The sequence below is a fragment of the Podospora pseudoanserina genome, chromosome 3 (assembly GCF_035222485.1).
Source record: "Podospora pseudoanserina strain CBS 124.78 chromosome 3, whole genome shotgun sequence".
Taxonomy (NCBI): domain Eukaryota; kingdom Fungi; phylum Ascomycota; class Sordariomycetes; order Sordariales; family Podosporaceae; genus Podospora; species Podospora pseudoanserina.
Genome location: NC_085922.1, coordinates 3,375,146 through 3,396,400, shown reverse-complemented (window position 1 = coordinate 3,396,400; position 21,255 = coordinate 3,375,146). Strand labels below are relative to the sequence as shown.

At 52.8% G+C, this 21,255-nt stretch overlaps 6 protein-coding genes across 6 annotated transcripts; 3 read left to right on the top strand and 3 right to left on the bottom strand.

The window, feature by feature from the left end:
- Positions 1-752: 752 nt before the first annotated feature.
- On the top strand, positions 753-3,818 carry QC764_309690 (uncharacterized protein). Its single transcript, XM_062946082.1, has 2 exons — positions 753-2,445; positions 2,499-3,818. The coding sequence occupies exons 1-2, from the start codon at positions 1,494-1,496 to the stop codon at positions 3,332-3,334; spliced, it is 1,788 nt and encodes a 595-aa protein (XP_062802133.1). The 5' UTR covers positions 753-1,493; the 3' UTR covers positions 3,335-3,818.
- A 193-nt stretch (positions 3,819-4,011) lies between these two features.
- SDA1 (Severe Depolymerization of Actin) lies at positions 4,012-6,602 on the top strand. The gene is made up of 3 exons (XM_062946081.1): positions 4,012-4,188; positions 4,254-5,012; positions 5,072-6,602. Exons 1-3 carry the CDS (start codon positions 4,106-4,108, stop codon positions 6,483-6,485), a joined length of 2,256 nt encoding a protein of 751 aa, XP_062802132.1. The 5' UTR covers positions 4,012-4,105; the 3' UTR covers positions 6,486-6,602.
- Positions 6,603-8,708: 2,106 nt separating this feature from the next.
- Positions 8,709-11,340, bottom strand: QC764_309670 (uncharacterized protein; the record flags this gene model as incomplete). Its single annotated transcript, XM_062946080.1, has 3 exons — positions 8,709-10,616; positions 10,679-10,874; positions 10,928-11,340. The coding sequence occupies 3 exons, from the start codon at positions 11,338-11,340 to the stop codon at positions 8,709-8,711; spliced, it is 2,517 nt and encodes an 838-aa protein (XP_062802131.1).
- A 612-nt stretch (positions 11,341-11,952) lies between these two features.
- QC764_0057500 (uncharacterized protein) lies at positions 11,953-12,669 on the bottom strand (the record flags this gene model as incomplete). Its single annotated transcript, XM_062940473.1, has 2 exons — positions 12,360-12,669; positions 11,953-12,258 (listed from the first exon to the last, which is right to left on the bottom strand). The coding sequence occupies exons 1-2, from the start codon at positions 12,390-12,392 to the stop codon at positions 11,953-11,955; spliced, it is 339 nt and encodes a 112-aa protein (XP_062802130.1). The 5' UTR covers positions 12,393-12,669.
- Positions 12,670-13,219: 550 nt separating this feature from the next.
- FAE1A (Feruloyl esterase B) lies at positions 13,220-14,895 on the bottom strand. The gene is made up of 4 exons (XM_062946079.1): positions 14,468-14,895; positions 14,057-14,402; positions 13,336-13,955; positions 13,220-13,250 (listed from the first exon to the last, which is right to left on the bottom strand). The coding sequence occupies exons 1-3, from the start codon at positions 14,624-14,626 to the stop codon at positions 13,582-13,584; spliced, it is 879 nt and encodes a 292-aa protein (XP_062802129.1). The 5' UTR covers positions 14,627-14,895; the 3' UTR covers positions 13,220-13,250; positions 13,336-13,581.
- Positions 14,896-16,552: 1,657 nt separating this feature from the next.
- Positions 16,553-17,080, top strand: QC764_309655 (uncharacterized protein; the record flags this gene model as incomplete). The annotated part of the gene is made up of 1 exon (XM_062946078.1): positions 16,553-17,080. The coding sequence occupies one exon, from the start codon at positions 16,553-16,555 to the stop codon at positions 17,078-17,080; it is 528 nt and encodes a 175-aa protein (XP_062802128.1).
- Positions 17,081-21,255: the final 4,175 nt, after the last annotated feature.

The window sequence follows — 21,255 nt, the reverse complement described above, 5'->3', positions numbered from 1 at the left end:
TGGGGGGTTGATCTTGTTCACCGAAGACGGGATTTCGTTCCGTTGCAAGCGCCCGGTCGCTCGGTGGGCGCCACGTCCGTTTACCGTTCCGGTCTTGCTCCCGGAGTTGAGACAGGGGCACTGTAGCTGCTTTGTCCTGCTGTTCCGGTGATGCATTCTGCAACTCTGGCTATTTTTGTGGTGGCCAAACACCCAAAGTCTTCATTCAATGTCTGCTGAGGGATGGGATGGAAAAGCCTATCTGCGAGGCGGTGTTTGGCTCGTCTAGCTACTGATAGTCCATCAGCTATCAGCTGGCTTCGCAAGTAAAGAGTCTTCTACATAGTGTAGGGAGAGAATGGAGCCCAACGGGGCGATGGGGCCGGCGGTTGTTGCATGAAACTCCACATTGGACGTTTTGTTTTACAAACGGGGCCATCGAGGTTCTTGTGCCATTTCAACAGCTCGGAATTATCAGGGGTTGCGAGCGCGGAGAGTATCACGTCTAATAAGTCCCAGCCAGTGGAGGATCCTCTGCTAGTTTGGGTGGGATGCACATGTTAGTCATGCTGTCAAAGTTTCAGAATGCTCCCCCCAACACGAATATCAGTACCAAGAGCGAATGGGTAGCAAAGAAGCTAGGAGGCTGTGCAGATGCTTGTTGACCAACAGGATTGCACAATTTCTGAGTTGATATCTGCACTGCCCGGATGGCGACCCGCTGTTTTCTGGTGTTTTGACCCCATTGTGTCCGACATGTCCGTCCATCCGCCGAGAACTGCCTCCCGTCCGCACAATTGAGCAATGAACCGGGAATGAGAATGAGAATGAAGATAGAGACAGAGTCAAGAGGCTCAAACAGCTTCCCCGCACCGAGGTAGTCGTCACAAAGGTGCTGTCAACGTCAACTTGTGCAGCGAGTCGTCAAGGCATCAATTTTGGGGCCTTTTGCACACCGTCAGCAAGCTGTCCTTCTTCCCAAAGGAGCAGTCGGCTTCGTCACCCTCAGACCGCAGCCGCAGGGGAGAAGACTAGAAGGAATTTGGCCGAGGTACTCAAAGAGCACAGCAGAAAACGGTGGGAAACAAGGTACCGGCTGTTAGCAGGGCTGCTCCTCCAATTGGGCGAGGGGTGCTCTGGGCATTGGATTACGCGTCCCCCCCCTCACAGAGCGACACAATCCCTGTCAGCCTGCATTGGTTCGTCCAACCAGACCCACTCCCTGCAACGGGATGCCAAGCGCCCCGGCCACTGCCCAAACCGCTGGCCTTCCCAGGCACCCAGAGACTGAAAATCCCCCCAACTCCCACAACCCGCACCCCTTCCCTCCAACACCTGCTCCGGCTGCCCCTTTGAAAACTACAACAAACCACCTGCCTGCTACAAATCCACGAAACCACGCAATTCTCGACGACAACAAACACGTCGACGCCGAGAACACCTACCTCCCTGACCTACTGATCAGTCACTCCTGACCTGATCACTGCAGTCCTATTTCCCCTGGGGGGCAAGCTATGTCAGGGCCTATGTCAACGAGCCCGGCTGCGACGCAGCCTGGGTTGATTGATACCCTCGATTCTTTTGTCGACTTTTCCGACTACGACACCAACAACCTCTACCAGTCTCCCTCTCTTTCACCTGCCGGCTCGAACAAGGGCGTGTTTGCGCGACCGATCAAGGCCGAGACAACAACGGCAAACACCCTGCTCCAGACCAACCAGACGCTAAGCGGGCCCAGCCACCAGTACGACCTCTACAAACAACAAACCGGTATTGTTCCCGGAGCCATCGCAACAACCTTTTCGCTCAACCAGCCCAACACCCATCTTCAAGGATACAACACCGGATTCGGGAGTTTTGATTATCTCAACATGGGCACCAACGATGAGTTGTTCGATTTTAACACGGCGCCGTCGCAGGGGTCGATGACGTCGCCCGAGTTGGACACCATGGACTTCGACTCGCCCTCATCGGATCCGACCTTCTTCTACGAGTCCACCATCAACCCGAGCAACATCGGTCCACAGGAGCCATCCGGGCTGTCCTCGCCGCCGCCTCAGGTGTTCCAGCCCGGTCGCGTTTGGCCCGGCATGCACCAACAGGCAGCCTTGGCCAAGCAGCAGCAGCAGCAGCAACAACAACAGCAACAGCAACAGCAAAGACAGCGTGCGCAGGTTCAACAGCAACAAAACAAGTCCGCACAGAAGGCCAAGTCACCGCAGGCCAGCGACCCTATTGTCGAGCAGAAGATTACTCAGCTTCTTAACTCTATGCGCGCCAAGACCTCAGAGGAGCCCTCCCAGAACAATACCGTCCTCAACATCCCCCGCCCAAAGAAGGACGAGGACGACATGGATGAGGATGAGAGGCTGCTCGCAAGTGAAGAGGGCAAGAAGCTTAGCAGCAAGGAAAGACGACAGCTCAGAAATAAGGTGTCCGCCCGTGCTTTCAGATCCAGGAGAAAGGGTAAGTGCATCAACGTGTTGTTCATCATGAGCATATCACTAACACCCTCACAGAATACATCACCCAGCTTGAAAGTGAAATCGCCAACAAGGTCACCGAGAATGGCGATCTTCGTGCCCAGAACCGCGCCCTGATTGATGAGAACAAGCGTCTCACCGACCTCACACGGATGCTTCTTGGCTCTCCCTCCTTCTCTGATTTCCTCAACCAGTTGAGCGCAAATCCTCAGATGCTTCCCCAGTCTCAGCCTCAGCAGACCTCCCAACCAGAGCAGCAGCGCCAGTTGCCCAAGGACATCAACCCATATGCCGCTCAACAACAGCTCCACAACCAGCAAATCGGTCTTGCCATGGTTCCTGACCAGGTTGACTTCTCCTCGCTGGTAAACATGGAGCCCAGCGATGGCTTCTCATACCAGCCCCAGGTCTTTGCTGTCCTCGAGACCCCCGAGCCCATCTTTGATGCCAACCTTCTCTCTGGCAAGACCAGCAACTTTGTTGGTCAACAGTTCGATTCGGACGATGATGACAAAGACATGCCCGTCATCGAGCAGGCACCGACCCTCGCCGAGGCCAAGAAGCAAGAGCCCGCTCCCATCAATGAGGAGTTTGAGAATAACCCCGATTTCGTCCTCTACCACGACTCTCCTGCTCCTACCAAGTCAATGACAAGCCCAGTTGAACTTGACGTCGAGTCTCTCTCCCAGTCCGTGTCTGAACTGGACACCTTCAGTGGCATTGAACCCGAGAAGGCACTCAGCCGGTACGAACTGGTGAACACTACCGAGGATGAAGCGGTTGCGGACAGGGCTGTCACAAGGATACAACGGCTTACCTCCAAGTTGGATTGTATCGCATCCAGGTTGGAGATGTTGGGTGTCGGCTTGTAGAAGCGCTTGATTGCTGCCTGAGCTCTTGGGATTACTTTTTTTTGTGCATATCCTTTCTGGATCTTCCGTATATTCTTTTATTCGTTTTGAGGTTGATGAGAGCTCATCAAGGGCGTTTGGAGCGAGCGGGCGGTTACCCTTGGGTTTTCCTTTTGGCACAAGGTCTTGGGCTTTATTGCAAGGACGTCATCCTTACACAGGCCAAAACGGCGACATGCGATGTATTTCTTTTTTTTCGCTTGGAAGAATGACTGGGTGTATGACGATTGATGATGGGGAGGTTCCTTGAGAGACTATTTGGGAGCTCTACATGTGAGGAAAGAAAGCAAAGAGCTGGATGAGCGTACTACGGATGAAAACATTCGGTAGAGGTTTTTTTTTTTTTTTTTGGCGAGATAGCGAGGGATAAGGACCAATGTAACTGAATGCACTATACACTAGGTATATGTGCCTCAACTCCGTTAATTTGCATATCATCTAATTCTTGTTCCGTCTTGTTCTCATGTGACTTGAAGGTACTGTTTATGGAAAGCTTGCACTCACTGGATTTAAGGATGGGGGGTTCCTGAATCATTGGATGAACGCCTGCAGAGTGGCCCCGCACCAGCTTGGGGAAGCCCCACTGAAAAGTAGCCGATAAGCCTTATCGCAGTCCTGGTCTGCCAGCAACAAAGTAAAAAAATCTAGACTGACAGTCAACAACCACCGTCCAATACACCCAATCCAACCGCCCATCAATCGCCAGCACCGCCGCTGTCGCCTTGGGAAAAGATGCCAAAAAGAAAGGTTGCCGCGCTCGAAAAGGTCGAGGCTGACCTGGTCAGTTTGCAATACAAGATCCGCAGAGATCCCAGGTGTGCCGCATTTCCAACCCTCTTTCGCCAATTGATCGCTAACTAGAAGCTTTCGCAATCGACAGGTCTTATGCGCAGGAATTTTACGACCAATGGCTCGCCTACGACGCCCAGCGCCAGATTTTCGTCTCCTCTCCCGCCACGGCTTCTAATGAGGACGTCAAGAAGTTCCACGACTTGGTCGATCTTGTCGCGCACGTCGCGAACCTCTACCCCGAGATTACCGCCCCATTTCCGGATCATCTGAAGGAGTTGCTCAACCAGCACCATGCCGTTCTCGACAAGGAGCTCAGGGAGAAGATTGTGGGCAGCTTGGTGCTGCTGAAGAGGAAGGATGTGATCGACTCGACGAGCCTGCTGACGACGCTATTTCCTATTTTGATCAACACACCAAGCAAGACGCTCCGATCTCTGCTGTACACCAAGATTATCAGCGATTTGAGGGAGGCAAACAACAAGACCACGAATCACAAGTTGAACCGGACGATTCAGACGGTGCTGCACAATTTGGTCACGTCTGACAGGACTTCGACCAAGGGAATGTGGGCTTGCCGTATCACGAGGGAATTGTGGAGAAGACAGGTCTGGAACGATGCGCGACCGGTCGATGTCATGAAGGAGGCCTGCTTGAGCGACAATGAGAAGGTTGTGGTGGGTGGTGTGAGATTCTTTCTGGGCGGTGACAAGGAGAGAGAGGAGGCGTTGGAAGATGATGCCAGTGATGATGATGTTGATCTTAAGAAGGTCAAGCATCAGGGGACGATCAACAAGAAGACCAAGAAGAGGTCGAAGCAGTATGAGAAGGCGATCGAAAAGATCAAAAAGTACGTGTTGACGAAACAAGAGACCCGAAGCAAGGTAGTGGCTAACACAACAACATTAGGCAAGAAAAGAAGAAGCATGCACCACATCCCCTTAACTTCTCGGCGCTCCATCTTATCCACGACCCTCAGGGCTTCGCCGAGAAGCTCTTCCAGAAGCACCTCCAGAACACCAAGAACAAGTTCTCTCTCGAGAACAAGCTTCTTGTCCTCCAGCTTGTGACCCGTTTGGTCGGTCTGCACAAGCTGACCATCATCTCGCTCTACTCCTGGTTCGTCAAGTACCTGTCACCCAAACAGGCCAACGTCACCTCTTTCCTGGCTTCCCTGGCCCAGGCAACACACAACCTCGTCCCACCCGATGCCATTGAGCCATTGATTGTGAAGATCGCCAACGAGTTTGTCTCGGAAGCTTCAGCAGTTGAGGTGTGCGCGGCAGGTATCAATTCCATCAGGGAGGTGGCCATGCGCCAACCGCTGTGCATGAACGAGACCCTCCTCCAGGATCTGGTCATGTACCAAAAGAGCAAGGATAAGGGTGTTGTTATGGCTGCCAAGGGTTTGCAGTCACTCTACAGAGAGGTCTACCCCGAGTTGCTGCAAAAGAAGTTCCGCGGCAAGCAAGCCACCATGGACTTGAGATCAGGCGAGATCAAGCTGCGCAGGTTCGGCGAGGAAGAAGAGGGCGGTATCGAGGGTCTGGAGTTGTTGGCCCGGTACAAGGAGGAGCAAAAGAAGAAGAAGGCCGCCGAAGAGGCAGAAGAGGATGAGAACGGCGAGAAGAAGGCGAAGAAGGACGACGATGAGGAGGATGACGGGTTCAACTCTGACGAGTGGGAGATTGGTTCTACGGACAGCGAATCCTCGGGCGGGTGGATCGACGTCAGCAGTGACGAGGAAGATGACGGGCCTGCCAAGAAGAAGGCGAGGAAGAGCAAGGGCGGTGATGATGACGATGACGATGAGGCGCCCGACCTTGTGGAAAAGGAAGACCCGGCGGCTGAGGCGGAAAGGATAACGAAGCTTGCCACGACGACCATTTTGACGCCGGCTGATTTGGCCAAGCTCCAGGAACTTCGTCGGGAGGCCAAGCTTGACAAGATGCTGGGCACGACGCAGTCCAAGCGCAAGAAGGAGCTTATCGAGAAGCACATTGAGGACGGGGTTACAGCTGAGGATATCGAGCTTCCGGCCATGTTGGGCAAGAAGTCGACCAAGGAGGAGAGGGTGGCTCTTGCGAGAGATGGCAAGCCAGGCAGGGAGGAACACAAATCTACTCAGGCCATCAGGAAGAGCAAGAAGGAGGCCGAGGGCAAGAGCACGACCAACAAGGAGAAGGCGAGGAAGAAGAATTTCTTGATGACGATTGGCAAGGCGAGGGCCAAGAACAAGAGGAGTTTGGTCGAGACGAAGAAGGCGTTGACGAATCACATTGCCAAGAGCAAGCAGGGCGGGAGAAGAAGGAACGGTGTTTAATCATTTTGGATGTGTCTACCTAGCTGTGTTTACGAAGAGTGTGTGTGGGTTGGAAAATAAACATCAAGCATGTTATTGCACCTTTTGTATCACAAATTCTTCTCGCTCGCATCATGACCAGTCCGAGCCCCCTCCCATTCCTCCTCCACTCTGCTTCATCTGATTCACAAAAAAATTGGACACACCTCCACAGCCCCCGCTGGGAACCATGTCGTACTCCCTGCACGTCTCGCACCTCCCGCAATGCCACGCCTTGAGCCTGTTGCACTCGCCGCACTCTGGACAGTGCCAAATCTCAAGCATGCTTTCCCAGCTCTTGAGACAAAAAGGAATAAAACTCACCTGAGACCCGAGGTGGACATCATCTCTGGGCAATGCTTTCATTCTGCGGCACCCACCAACAGCAATTCGCTTCGCGACCTCTTGCTTTCAGGGTTTGTCCTCTGGTAGTTTCTTGACTTGTTCAAAGTCGCGGAGCCATTGGGTCAGGCTTTTCCCGTCTTCGTCCAAGATTTCCCCGTGCATCTCAAACCTATCGATGAATGGGCGGAGTTTTTGGAGGAGGGTCCGGAAGAGGGAGGAGGGTGTCATGGAGGTGACGGCGGGGGAGGTGCGGTTGCGGAGGAGGTAGGTGGCGAAGCAGGCGTTGGAGTGGATTTTATTGCTGTTGTTGTCGTCGACATCGCTGAATACCCCGGGCGATGATGGTATCGAGGGGCTTTCCGGGGGAAAAGGGGGTTATTGCAGGTTGGGGGTTGCTGTTGGGGTGGGGAGGGGTGGCAGTTGCACTGTGGGTTGCAGGGGTGGCCGAGTTTGGCGCAGAGGCAGGTGGTGGTTGGGCTGCAGTGGGTGGAGAGGAGGCATTGGCGGGTGAGGTTTGCGGTGTCGATGGGGGTGGTGAGTGGGATCTGGGGATGGGGAGGTTAGTCTTGGGATGGTGGGTGGGTGGAAAGAGGGGAGAGGGGGGTTAACTACCTCGGTAATGACATATTGCTGTTGGGAGGATGACCTGTGGTTGGGAGGTGGCTCTGGGCCGAAGACGGGAGGTGGGGAGAGTGAGGTAGCTGAGTACGTAGCTGGGAAGCGGGAAAGATAATTGCTGTTTCCTGTGGGGTGGCAATGTAAGGTCGAAGATGGTGTGTTTGAGTCGTCGAGGGCAAACCAGGACTTTGTAGACGACGGTACACGCTACTCTGGCATTCCCCACTTCACCTCCGTCATGGACACGAAAGGGCTGCGTCTATGATGAACTTGGGAAAAAGTTAGGTAGCTGAATCGCAGGGGAAAGGCTGTGGACTCTACTTACCTGGGGGGAAGGGGGGGAGGATCACAGGCCAAAGAATATGGTGGCTCGTCGTGTGGTCATTTGGTCCCATGACGCAGCAACTAGACTAAAATACTTGCGTGAGCACTGAGTGCGCGCTGAAAATGGCCGGCGTCGTCGCCAACTGTGTTGGTGTTGAGGTTGTGCGAGGAGAAACATGCCTAGTTTACAGACAACCATGACTGTACCTATCGTCGACTTCGTTGGTGTTCTATCATGATCGCACTGAAATATTGATATTTATTAATATTTGTTGATATGTTTTCACATTCTTCAATCACTCCTGTAACTTACGCAGTCCCAACACGGCTTGCCCCACTCATTCTTAACCTCATGAACCATTCAAAGCCCTTCTCGCATCCTTCTTCCAGTCTTCTCAGAACCCTGTCAAGGACTTCTACCCCCCCAAGCGCCCGAGGCCAGATCCTATCAACAACCCCCCATCGTGTCCTCAAACAACCTACTAGTCCCCCTCTGCGACGTCACAGTCAGCACATCATGAAAAGAATGAAGCTACAATTGATATTCTGAATAGGCTACTGACTACTGGCCTAAGACCTAGCTAACATACAGGGTGGTGGCGGACTGGTCTACTCTTCATGACTTTTTCGGGATTCGGAAACAGGGGTCATGGGGCCTCCCTCATTAGAATAAAGAGGCCATGGGAATCGTCAATGTCCTAAAACTTCCTATGTACATGCCGTAGGTCTAAATATGTTGAAGCGGCTAAGTTTAGAGGTCTATATACAGTTACTTTCCTCTTTGGTGATATCTTGATACAGGCCCCAACTTGCACTGGAGCCTTTTGGATCGAGTCTGGATCGAGTCTGGACCGACTCTACATCCGGCCTCTGAAACCCTCTACCCGTCTCATCCTTATAACCAAAGCCATACTGTAGTTACACCCTCCACTCCCTCCCTACCCCAGGCCTTCCAACAACACCCCAATCCCTCCTCCCAGTCAACAGAACCCTGCAAGCCTCCGCCCTGGCATACAGGCTTATGTCCCCCTTGCCAGTACCCTTCCCTCTATCTCCCCTCCCAGCCGCCTTGCAAACTTCATCCACCACCTCCAACACCCCCCTCCCATCCACATCTCGGGCGTGAACATTGGCTCCATGTTCCAACAGTGTTGTTAGTGCTACCTTCCTGCCCAGCCTAGCCGCCACCAACAAGGCTGTCTCGCCCCTTCTGTTCCTAGCCTCGATCTTGCACCCCTTCGCTCGAATGATAGTTTCAAGAATGGCGAGTAATGTCTTTGATTTGTCGTCCTGGTCGTCTGGAATATGTGTGATGAAAGCCATAAGAGGTGTGTTGCCTGACTTGTCATAGGCGTTGACATCGACGTGTGAATGGTGGAGAAGGCCAGTGAGATGGCGAAGTCGAGTCGTGAGGGTAGATTCGTTCGAGACGGTCGAAGCAGAAGCGGTGGAGGAAGGCGAAGGTGATGGAAAAGAAGTGATTGACTCTTTGGAAGAGTCTAGTTTTCGTTTGAGACTGGGTCGCTGGTGGATGGAAGGGGCGCCGACAGAAGAAGAGACATGGCGGTTCATGGACTGCTGGTTGAGAATAGCCTCTGCAAGACAGTGTAATCCGTTACGGCCTTCAGCGTCCTCCACCTGTGGGTTGTTGTAGGATGACTGGATGACTTCGACAAGACGAGCATGATAGGCTAAGAACGAGTCGTTGTCGCTAGGAGAGGCAGAATGACCGCGTGAAGGACCAGCGGAACTGGAAAGGTATTCAACTTGAGGTGAAAGGTTATTTCCTCTTCTTGGGGGAATATATGGGCCTTGGTCGCCCGTGATGCCGCTGCCAAGAGGATTGAAGCCGAAGGCATCACGGCGGGCTGCCCGAAGAGAGTTGAACGGAGAGAAGAGGTTGGCAAGGGCTTCCGGGTCCCGAACGAGGGAATGGGCGCGGTGAAAGAAGGTGCGCCCATACACATCGGTCTCGTGAACAAGGTCTGGAACTAAGTCTCTGATGTGTGAAAGAAGTTGTTTCAGTAGTGTCGACGGGTCTGTAAGGTTGAGGAACCACTCCAGGTTGAGCGTATGGAGAAATGTTTGGCCAGCAGTGTTCGCAATCTTCAGGGTTTCGACATCGCAGTTGAGCACCATTCTGAAGAGGGTGTCTTGGTACCCTTCTAGCGTGGCGAAGAGGTGTAGAGGCGTGTTCCCGAAACTGTCAAGGAGGCTGAGACTACCTGGAGAAGGATGATTAAGAACATGGCGTGCACGCACACTCAATTCACCCGTCGGCATCAACCAAGAGTTCTGGTCCAGCGAAGTATCACCGGCGATGGAGCACCAACAGTCACCGACTCCATGTTGCTGCCCTGGAAAGTCGGCACAGTTCCGTCTGTGCGCGCTCAAAAAGTCTCCTGGTACTGCGAAGGCCGGCTCGGGGAAGGCTTCGAATGGCTCGTTACTGATCCCCAACTCAGAAAGTTCGTCTTGCCCAGACGTGTCACTGAGAGCCGCAGAAGGTCGGCGGCCAGTAGATAATTCGTCTTGTGAACTTCCAGCAATAGTAAAGTCTCTAATCAACGATGTGATTTGGTGGGCGAAGTGCGTGGAACAGTCTGATAGCCTCCTCTTGAGGTCTTGGACCATGGCTGAACCTCTGTCACTAGAGCCCGCAAAGTCGGTGACGTCTGTCGTCCGAGCGCTCAGGGGTATCGACCATCGAATGGGACTAAGGAGTGCGTCGGGCGAACCAGCAAAGTCAAAGGAAGGGCCTTCCTCTACCCTACGGCTTGAGCCGGATACTGACGAAATTTCAGTCCTTGCCAGATTGTGTTCCTTCTGCAAATGAAAAATATTGTTAGCAGAATTCCCAGCTTTTGGTCCACGGTACCACCACTAACCTCGCCATACAAGGCGTCTATGGTTGCTCCATGAAGGCTTGATTCGTAGGCTGGAACTGCCGTCTTCTTTCTTCGGCGAGTGACAGAGGCAGCAAGATTACTGATGCGTTGGTTCATTTCAATCCTTGACTCGGGCCGAAGATATCGGGGGTCGTTGTCCAGCATTTTGTGAATCGTCTTTTGAGCTGAATTCTTCCTGCAAAAACTGTCAGCGCCGTGTAGAGCCCTGCAAACTCCCGATCCCCGCACCTCGGTTTGAAGACGTCATCTTCAAGCACCCGGATAATCCTCTCGATGGAAAGTGTCGTATAGAGGTATAGCCTAGCCAGCTTTCGTGATCGTGAAACTGTCCATTGCGGTGGTCGTCCGATCCGAGAGCCTTCTCTGGACGGCGCAGTCGTAACAGAGCCTGGTGACGGTGAGGAGGCCATACTGTCGAACACGCAAGGCTTGGGAAAGCTGCTTGAGCATGGTCGACGGCGGTTGATGGGGAACGGAACCTGATATTCATTGATCTCGACGTGCTCGAACGTATCTAGTCCATAGAGACCATACATGACGAGGCCGGGCTGTCCTTGGCCTGATCCAAGATGAGCCATCATGTCTGCAGGCATAATCGTCGATATCGAGATAGGTAAAGGTGATATTCCGGCCTGGGCCATTGTTAAATGCGGACAATTCCGAGTGTTTATTTGATCAAGGGCAGTAAAAGGAGCAGTAGAGTCCCCTGGTCTGTTCGTGGGGTCAATGTGGGGAGTTGGTCGCAGACGGAGTTGAACATGGTCCGTAAAAGGGTGGTGATGGGCAGCTGGGGGGGAGGAAGACAGATGTGGTTCAGCCAGGGGGAGCCAGATGGGCCCAAAGGGGCCTGATGCAGAGGTACCTGTTCCTGTGGGATGAGATTGGTGCGAGGCACGGGTATCCCGCTAAGTATAAAAAGTCGGATGCAACGTCGAAGGCTTCTGTGTAGCTTCCACGCAGCTTCCATGCATGTTCCAGAAGTACGTCCCCTGTATAGTGACGGCGCGGACCAACGCGGCGACGTCTGTGCCGCCTTGGGGCTCCTTTGCGAAGCCAATGGATTGGACAGGGGTTGGCAACCACCAGATCGCATCAAGCCGCTGGCCTTCATGCCTCTCTGACAGGCGGTAAGAGAATATGAGTGTGTGAAACCTTGGGAAACATTAAACATGCATTTCAGCGCTCTCTCACAACACCCTCACCACGTGTTGTGTTATTTGGGTTGCACCGAGTGGTGATATTTTGGTCTGTCGCTACCTAAGGCGAACCATGATGTCGGATGATACCGTAGCGGGCGTATACCAGGCCGAATACGTGCTGGAGCCGTTGATAGATGCTGGCCTGGCTGTACATAGTTTGCGAGAGGTTGCAAATGGGAATGACACGGGGGGGATGCCGGGGATGACGAGAGCAGATCTCGGCTGCAGGAGGAAACTCCTTCTAGAAGGCTTCCATGCATGCGCCGCCATATTGCTTGACAAGGGTCTGTTGCGGCCCACAGCTTGTTTCCAGAGGTTTTCATTATGCCGCCAAGTATATGGCCGGCCTTGTTTGCACCTCTTTTCTGCGGCTGGAACCTATCGCTAGCTATCAGGGCGCCCAAGCGACGGAATGACCGAATTGGCAGACAGATGCTCAGCGGAAACAGCGCTTAACTAACCGGCGTGTCCGCACCACTCAAATAGGTTTCCATTTGCCTTCAAAACTGCCACGAAGTCGTCTTCAAGTTTGTGTCGTTTCTACCACTGGTTGTCATCAATTTGTCGATTCATGCTGAGTCGGCGCTTGACATCCGCAAACGTTTAGAGGAGCATATGTTGCGCAGCAGGTCTGTGCTGTGGTGATGGCCAACCAAGAAACGGACGGACGAAGTTACGCGACTAGAGCGACAGGGCAGCGGAAGACGGGGTAGAAAAATAATGATGGGATTGATTTCTTGCGCCGAGAGGTCTGTGATATTCCACTTCCAGATTGTATCGCCCAATCGGTCGATCATGTGGATGATGGAACCCGACTGAAGATTGGGAAACTGCCGGTGAATTTAGACTCTAACCCCACAAACTGGATGGAAGCCACGGGTGGTGACCTCCATGGTTCCTTCCCCCGAGATGTGCCAGACCAGCACTGGAGCCTGGTGACTTACATAAGAAGAATTAGGCACCAACGAAACGAGATAAGCTCTCGATGACTGCCGGGCAGCTGATCAAAGCAGGAAAGAATCAAAGCCTCAGCTTTAGCTTCGGCTTTCTTACTGTCACTCACTTTGCAAACGTCCTGCTTCAACTCATCTCTGACAGTACCCTGGCGCAAGCCTATCTACACTCAATAACCCCGTATGCATCACTGCGGCATCGTTTGACGCCTTCGGAACCTTGTTTCTGAAGGTAACATCACCATCCATTCATTCACTAAAGGGAAGTCGAACTTGAACCACAACTTCCTCAACCGGTACCTACAGATGCCCCCCTCACTTGTTGTTACATTGGGCTTATTTGGGGCGGCTAGACCCGTGTTTCGGTAGCCCCCAATAAAAAGAATTGACATCTAGGCACTTTACCGCTTCATAATCCATTCATGAGGAGTCGACATGAAGCTGTACCACATTCATCCGCACGACTCCAAACGAACGCACTCACCCGAAACTCAAGATTCAAGAAGAAAGCCTTTTTATATATACTGAGCAACCCACTCGTTTATGAACACTCGGAACATCACCGGCAGCCATTCACCCAAACCCCCCTGGCTATCCGTGACCCCCACTCCCTAGCGGGTAAGAAACCGGGCGGCCGCCTCAACGCACTGTGCCGCTGGAGGCTCCGTTGCCACCACCAGATCTTACCCGCCCCGCACTCCTGCCTCGAGTCGGAGATTATGTCAACACACTAGGCGATCAAGCCGAAGAATCTCAACAGGGTCTGCTCGTCGACAGAGGGAGCATGTCCAACACCATTGCCAAAGAAGCCCTGGAGCTTGGTACCGTCGCCATAGATGTGCTGAGTGAATTGCGATGAGGGAACACCTTGGACCTGGCGGGTGAGCGATACGCCAAGGACGTTTGACCACTGCTTCAACGCCTCAGTGGCGCATTGCGGGCGAACAAGAGTATCGGCGTTTCCGTGGGTAATCATCATACGGGGACGACGGCCGTTGTATCCTGGGTACGAGTTGCGGACAAAGGCGCCCCACTGCTCGGGAGTCTTTTGGAGACCCTGGGCACAGGTCTGGTTGGGGCTGAAGGGGGTAGCTCCACCGGCACCTGTAGAGAAAAGAGTCGACTTGTCAGCACAGCCTTTGAGGACAGCAAACAACATCCGAGCCACAACAGGCAAAAAGCAGAGACAAAACAGTTGCACATACCAGCGAAGCAGGCGTGGGCGGTGCCAGAGTAGGCAGCACCAGCCTCGAACACCTCGGGGTAGGAACCAGCCATCACGTTGGTCATCATGCCACCGCTGGAGAAGCCCATGACATAGACCTTCTCCCGGTTGCCGTTGTACCGGTCAAGAGTGTAGTTGACCATGGAGATGATGCCACCCGCATCGCCGCCTCCATTGTGGGTAAGACTGGCAGGGTTGTGGACATCCCAGCAGTTGCTCTGGTTCGGGGTGCTAGGGTAGATGAGGATGAAGCCGTTTTGGTCGGCGAACGAAGGCAGTCTGGTGCCACTGAACCACTGCTGGCCAGTACCTCCGCAAGGATGAAGCTGTGGAACAACACCTATCGTTAGCAAACAAGCAGCGAAACAGGAGGCGTGTTCCAAGTACTTACCGCCACAATGATGGCAGGGTTGGTGGCCACGCGATCCGGGACGTAGATGTACATCTGGATTCTGGTGGGATTGTTGCCAAAGTTTTGGACCTGTTGCAGAGAAGCACCAAAGGCGGTCTGCGCCATGGCGGCGAAACCAAAAAGGGACTTGAACATCATGATGGGCAAGTGGGAAGAGGAGGACTCTGGTGGGTGTTTGAGTGATGGCTGCTGTCACAAACATCAAACCAGGGCGCAACACTTCAAGATATATATACCCATCATTCTTCATCGTCGTCGACCTGTCGTCAATCATGCCGCCCAGCCCACGACCTTCGATATGACTTTCTTGTCTCGCTTCTACCCCCAAAATGTCACGGTTACACTACGCTAGGCACTGGGATCGAAATCGGCAGGTTAAAACAACGTCCAAGCCGCAGACACGGCGGAACATACAAGCGAGATTGCCCAATTGGGGTGTCCAGAGCCGGCGATCAAGCGGGTAAATCATCAACGTGACACCAAGACCCTCCGCACGCACTTGAGCCGTCAACCTGGTCCAAGATGGCACCCGCATATAAGAGGCTCTCTAAGACACCCCAACTGCCAAAGTTGGGGAAGCGATATCACCATCCAAGATTCGGCATCTGATATCGGCATCTACCCCCGCATAGAGCGTCTCTCTCTCACCTTTCCCTCCCCCTTTGCCACGCTGAGCTTGTTTCTATCCCCCGCGTCTACTCCCTGTACAAATTACCAATGCGGCCTCGGAGTTGTCGGACCTTCCCCACAAACCTGTCTGCCACGTCTAGTTTCAATGCATACGTCACAAGCCTTTGGAAGTCTTGTTCAGCCAGAGATGAAGCCCATTTTACCAGTTTTCGGGTTTTGACTACGGCAAGTTCTGTCACTACAGTCAATACTCCACTCTGGCCTCTACTTCTTTCGGGTCCTTGATGGCCGATGAACAAACGGCAAGCGCGCCAACAGCAGCATCTCATTCCCAAGAGCGTGGATAATTCCTCTAGCCATGGCCAAAACGCAGATAAAGAGCCTCGCCCCTCGAGATGCCGGAGTTACTGCCGATGTTGTTCAAAGTTGCATGATGAGTTGGGCACCCTCCGAAGAGCCTGAAGTCACGAATTGGATACCAGACTCGGCCGTGATCACCAGTTCACGACCCTCTCCGCTTCTTGACAACGACAAAAACGATAGCAGCCCAGAGGTTGGCATCGGGGTTGAGGGCACGTTCCGGTATGGGTGGCAAGATGCATTGTACGGAGTCACTAGGAAACGTTAGTATTCCCAGAGACTCACGCATGGGCTTGTCGAACAATCCCCGGAACAACACTGAAGAAAAGGTGTTGTCTCTTCACCGTTGCACCCTGATCCTGGAACAGAGTTTAGCTAGCCCATCCATGTTCGTGGAACCAGGAGAAGATCGAAGCTAAATCGACAACGGTTTCTGTTTTTACAGAAGCTAGCCAGAAGCTCCACGCTTGGAAAGCACTAACCCTCCAAGTCAAGAACGGCACCTTTACCCGCTTTTTGGAAGTTCAACGTCTTGAACTACTGTAGTCTTGAGCAGTTTCAGATTATCTGCTGTTTCTTCCCAGGTTGGGGGCTGGTCTCTGCAGAAACTCGGCCTTCCAGTCGGAAAAGCGTTCTCAGATGGCTTGCATCAATGCAAACGCTACTAGATGCTAGCTGCATTGAAGTTTTGGACCTGCTTCTTCAAATCTTCTCTTTCACCCCAGCTGATCAAAATTCGGTTTAACTCTGTCTGATCTAGAAGCTGGCTGCGTCGGAGGCCGGGGAGGTATGTCATTGTTCGTCTCGTCCCTACTCCCAGCCATGACTCTTTGACAATATCGTCGTCATCACTTGTGCCGCGCTTCCGCAAGCGTGATTCCAAGAGACTGGTATACGGATCGTTCATGTTATATACACTGCATCAAACGTCTCCCTTCAACTTCTTCTCAGCATCCTTCACTTAATACACACTAATACCCCTTCCCCTATTCCCACACTCGTTTTATAAGCAGCTTTCATAGCCCATTCCCCAGCACCAACAAGACAAGAACCAACAAAACAACAAAAGCCAAAATGCGCACCTCTACCCTCCTCGCCACTGTCTCCGCTCTGGCCCTTACCGCCACCGCAGCGCCCGCCTTGACCTCCCCATCCAACCAAATGAACCCCCTCCTCAAGGAACGTCAACAATGCGGGACCATCTACCCCAACCTCCGCAACTCCCCCACCGCCCCCCCTCCCTACCAAGTCTTCATCTCCTCCGCCGACGCCTCCGGTATTGAGATCGGCTTTTCCATTCCCTCCTCAGTCGTCTCCGCCGGCACCGGACCCTGCGAGCTGGTCCTCGATCTGTCTTCTTCCCAAGCTGCTGTCTACGGATCAGCACAGGTCAATGTTTACGCTCTTGACGGCCCAGATGCGAATGCTTTGGTCGGCACGACTCAGTTCTACCAGGGGAGCAAGGCTAGCATCAGCAGCTGGGCTTGCAGAGAGCAGATGTGCTTCAGACTGGAGGTTGCGGAGGAGTCGGAGGGGAAGCAGGTCAGCTTTGAGGAGGTGGCTGTCCAGGGAGCGGGTTTCTGGATGAAGTATGGCTGCTAGGTTGTGACAGAAGGAGGAGGAGGAGGAGCATTTTGTCACTTTAGCGATGCGGCTTCAGCATTGATACCCCTTTTTTCACAACACATTCTTCACTCACCGCACAACCAGCACTAATATCACTTAATACATTGCACCTAATACCATCACCACCAGTTCATTCCCCCAGCGTTTTGGACGAGATTTTGTTGTACGATAGGAGGATATAATCTTTGTAATGGAGGGGTCAAGCTGCGAGCAGGTTAGTCCCTAGAAGGACATTCTTTTGGTGGCGGTTCTTTTCACCTTTGAATAGACTCTACATTCATTCGCCATATTTATGTTCCTCTGAGGGTGTAGGGATCTTGATGGCCACTAAATGACTTTCCAAGATTGTGGATAGGCCTATTCCTTATTGAAGACAGCAAGGAAAGTGTAAGTTGACGTCTAACTATACCTTTGCTGACTTGCATTACGAGCCATTGTCCCATCCATTAATACCCTGGTCAACATTCGTCCCAGTACAACCATATATTTCTTGAAAATTAAGCTTCAAGTTCAAAATCTACCTAACTTGTGCTGGGTACCAAGGATTAAAATAGAGAGATATAGCGCAGCGACCGGGTTGATAAGCTAGTCTACCTTAGGTGTTAATTGTTGCTGCCTACGCGCCCATGCAATTCATCGAGCGCACCCCCACCCGGGCATGGAAGCTTTAAATACCGGGCCACGCCTCATTCGCGAGGGTTCTAATTGCGGCTAACTGCGGCGTTTCTCGTTGAAAGGGTTTCAATGCCAGGGATTGGATTGCGAGGGCTTTAATTGCAAACGTGTGAGCGCTGATGTGGTGATGATGTGTAAGGCCCAGGGAACAGCCCTAGCCTCCATGGGGGTTGATGTCTACGGTCACTATGAAAAGGGGTGATTTCCTGCTAGAAGTTAGGTACTTGTTCATGTTTCTTCTAATCCTAGGTCGAAGTTACATTACTACGACACAAATGATTCCAGGACATGATCCCAGAACGGCGGAAACCTACCACAAGCACAATGCAGAGTATAAACCCCGACTTGAACACTCGCTACCAAGTCCAGGGCTTCCCACATAACCGACAATATCCCGGACTCCCCCCGAAATATACCTGGGACGGACAGAAGCAAAGCTATTGCCCACGAAACTTGCAGATCAAATCAGCATCGGGCAAGTTCGAGCTGAAGAACAAATATGGTTACGTATTCTCTCATCGCGGACTATACGAACGTGCCTCAGAGATCATCGATAACTCTTTCGCTGCAATCGCCAATGAAACAAGCCAGGGTCTCTTTCTACACGAGGTGGACGCGGTTGTTTTGGATAGGCTGGACCGCGCATTCATAGCCCATGAATTGTACCCGAAGCGCATCGCGAACCTGGATGAGATTTGGGACGCCTATTCTTTTCACCAAATAGTTACAACGGGTCTCGTAACAAGGGGTGTCGAGGCGGGACCGGTATCACGAAAGCAGGCACATGATGATGGCCACCTGAGGTCGAGCCCTAGCCCGGACGCTAGGATACTAACATGCCACAGACGCTGAGGAAATGCCATCGCATACAGCCTTCGCCAGCACATACCTGAACGCCGAAGCAGATATACCAGGTCTCTTGGAGATGTTCTGGAACGAAACGCGCAACCCCGTGGGACGCACTCTGCAAATCGACTTCAGAAACAAGGACTTTGCCAAGGCAATCCCTTACTACCCCTTTCACATCTCCAAGACGCAATTCCCCACATCGGAAAACTCACGAGCTTTGCAGCACACGCTGGCCTGGAAAATGTTTGAATCCACGATGCTGAAGGGTTACAACTGCAACTTCAAATCTTTCGATGCCCTTCGCGTGAAGATTGAGAGGGAGTCGAACGAGACGTTTGGGCGAAACTGCTTCAAACTGCAGCATCTTCACTTGTTTCCCCCGTTGATGGTGGTCTTTTACGCGGACCCGATCGTCGACCTGGCAAAGAACACGCGGCCGGCAAATCCTCTATGGGGCAGACGGAGCTACGAGCACGTTTACAGTGTGTGTCTGAAGCAGATCGAATCCATTGTCGGTATTGACACGGGAGTTCCTGGGATGCCTTACAGTTTTATTCTGGAAATCTGTCACAGTGGCCTCGGCCTGAATTATGACAGGGCCAAGAATACCGCCAGAAACCCGCTCGATGATGAGTTGCTGGTTGACGAGAAAGTCATCTTTGAAAGTCTCGTCGATCGGGTCATGATCGATGTCAGTTTGAAACCACAGGAGGAAACACCCAGACCTGCTATTTTCGTCTTGCACGCGCTTGCCTGATGTAATAACCACGGAGGGGGCATACAAGGCGTATTTTCAGGACGCGGAATTGAGGCGCTTCGAAGATGGGGAAGCAGGACTTTCAGCCAAACTACGGGCCCTCCCCGGGGGCCTGTATCCGCGGAGTCATCTGGCGATCCGATGGTAGAGATCCCCGCTCGGACCTGGATGGACAAGGAAGGGGAGATGGACCGATCACGGTTGATGGACATGTCTTACGAGCAGTGGATCACGACTTGTGCGAGCCCCGAGGTTCGAGCTGGCCTCTTGGCACTCAACCAGCATGGGTTTCTGGCAAACAGATTTGTCCCCAGAGAACCCGCTGGAGAGTAAACAGGATGCAATTGACAAGGTCACAAACTGGAAAAGGGACTTGCAATTCTCCATGGAAAGCCCGAACGAAGAGCCTGTGACTGCAACCAACAGCTGGAGCGCATACAAGGCAGCATCACGGGGCGAAGTGGGTCGACTTCGCGTACTGATTGCACGGCGCGCCTCCCTCAACGACTCCACGGGGAGATATGGCACTCCTTTGGCGGTAGCATCAGCGAGACGCCACGGTGCGATTGTCCAGTTACTGCTGGATGCAGGGGCTGACATCACGTTTGAACAAAAATGGGGTTCCTCCTTTGAAATCTCAAGCTTGTATGGTTCTCCTCTAGAACTTGCGTCCTACTACGGCCACAGCCATATCGTGGAGATTCTTCTCAAAAGGCTGGAGGCGGAAATGGATTTAACCCACCAACCAACAAAAAACCAATACATCCGGGCCGCACTCCATCAAGCATCTGAGCAGGGACATGAAGAAGTTGTGCGTCAGTTGCTCGACGCAGGAGCAGACATGGAATCTCTCGGAAATCGTTATCAGGCGACCGCGCTGCAGATAGCCTCTTCCCGCGGTCACGTCAGCATAGTTAAAGCACTCCTCAACAACAACGCCAACGTCAACACCCACGGAACACGATATTGCACCGCACTACGCGCAGCATGCAGACACGGACACGTTGATGTAGCCCAGCTCCTCCTCCACCACGGCGCCATTGTCGATTTCCCGCCAGAAACGTGGTTTAGCCAAGAAATCCGCACGCTCCTCCAAACAAGCGGCAACAGATCAGCACCTGGACCGTGTACAGGCCCAACGACAGAACCAAGCTTAACACCAGAACAACACATTCCCGGAGAACTCCGCTTTGGCAACCTAAGCTGGCTGGCGAAGCACGTATTCGAAATAACTCCGCTGGTTGACACCATGAAGAGCAACGGATGGCCGAGACGAAACCCTCGGTGGCATCTGTCGAATTTATCCCATTCCCCCTGACCACTACAAGGTAGTGGCTCGGGGGGAGGAGAAGAGGAGACGACGGCGCGAAGAGGAAGTCTTGAAGCGAATCAAGAATTGGACGGCAGGTTTGACGAACGTAGAAGCGCCGACAAAGTATCACCTCAAGCAAAAGCGACAGCGCGTTGAGAGGAAAATTGAGAGCTGTTGTGGGTGTTTGCTCTGCGTCTTCGACAAGCAGGCTCACGAGTCGTTTGAGGGGATGGTACAGGCGTATAATACAGAGCTTGCTGATCCGGTTGCTTTTACGCTGAAGCAGATGAGGGATCGATGTCTGAGCGAGGAGAGAGTAAGGCTTGAGGCGGAGGTTAAGTAGAGGGACTTGGGAGGGGTGGGTTAGAGGACTAGGGGGGGATGTACTTAGCTAATAGTTTTGTAACCTAGATTCACCGTGAAAATACCTAGAGATGTGTCCTTGTATGTTCTGCCTTATGTGCTGTAGTCCATCGTGATGATGGCAACCCTCAAGCGGTGCTATCGCTGCCTCGATCGTCGGTTATTAAACGAGTTATCAAGTTTCTGCAATTGTCT

Excerpts from the sequence above, each read along its gene's own strand:
- QC764_309690 (XM_062946082.1), top strand. The coding sequence starts at position 1,494 with ATGTCAGGGCCTATGTCAACGAGCCCGGCTGCGACGCAGCCTGGGTTG. Across the intron at positions 2,446-2,498 it reads TTTCAGATCCAGGAGAAAGG|AATACATCACCCAGCTTGAA; the intron begins GTAAGTGCATCA and ends ACACCCTCACAG.
- SDA1 (XM_062946081.1), top strand. The coding sequence starts at position 4,106 with ATGCCAAAAAGAAAGGTTGCCGCGCTCGAAAAGGTCGAGGCTGACCTG. Across the intron at positions 4,189-4,253 it reads AAGATCCGCAGAGATCCCAG|GTCTTATGCGCAGGAATTTT; the intron begins GTGTGCCGCATT and ends CGCAATCGACAG. Across the intron at positions 5,013-5,071 it reads GCGATCGAAAAGATCAAAAA|GCAAGAAAAGAAGAAGCATG; the intron begins GTACGTGTTGAC and ends CAACAACATTAG.
- FAE1A (XM_062946079.1), bottom strand. The coding sequence starts at position 14,626 with ATGATGTTCAAGTCCCTTTTTGGTTTCGCCGCCATGGCGCAGACCGCC. Across the intron at positions 14,403-14,467 it reads ACCCTGCCATCATTGTGGCG|CTTCATCCTTGCGGAGGTAC; the intron begins GTAAGTACTTGG and ends GTTGTTCCACAG. Across the intron at positions 13,956-14,056 it reads CGCCCACGCCTGCTTCGCTG|GTGCCGGTGGAGCTACCCCC; the intron begins GTATGTGCAACT and ends TTTTCTCTACAG.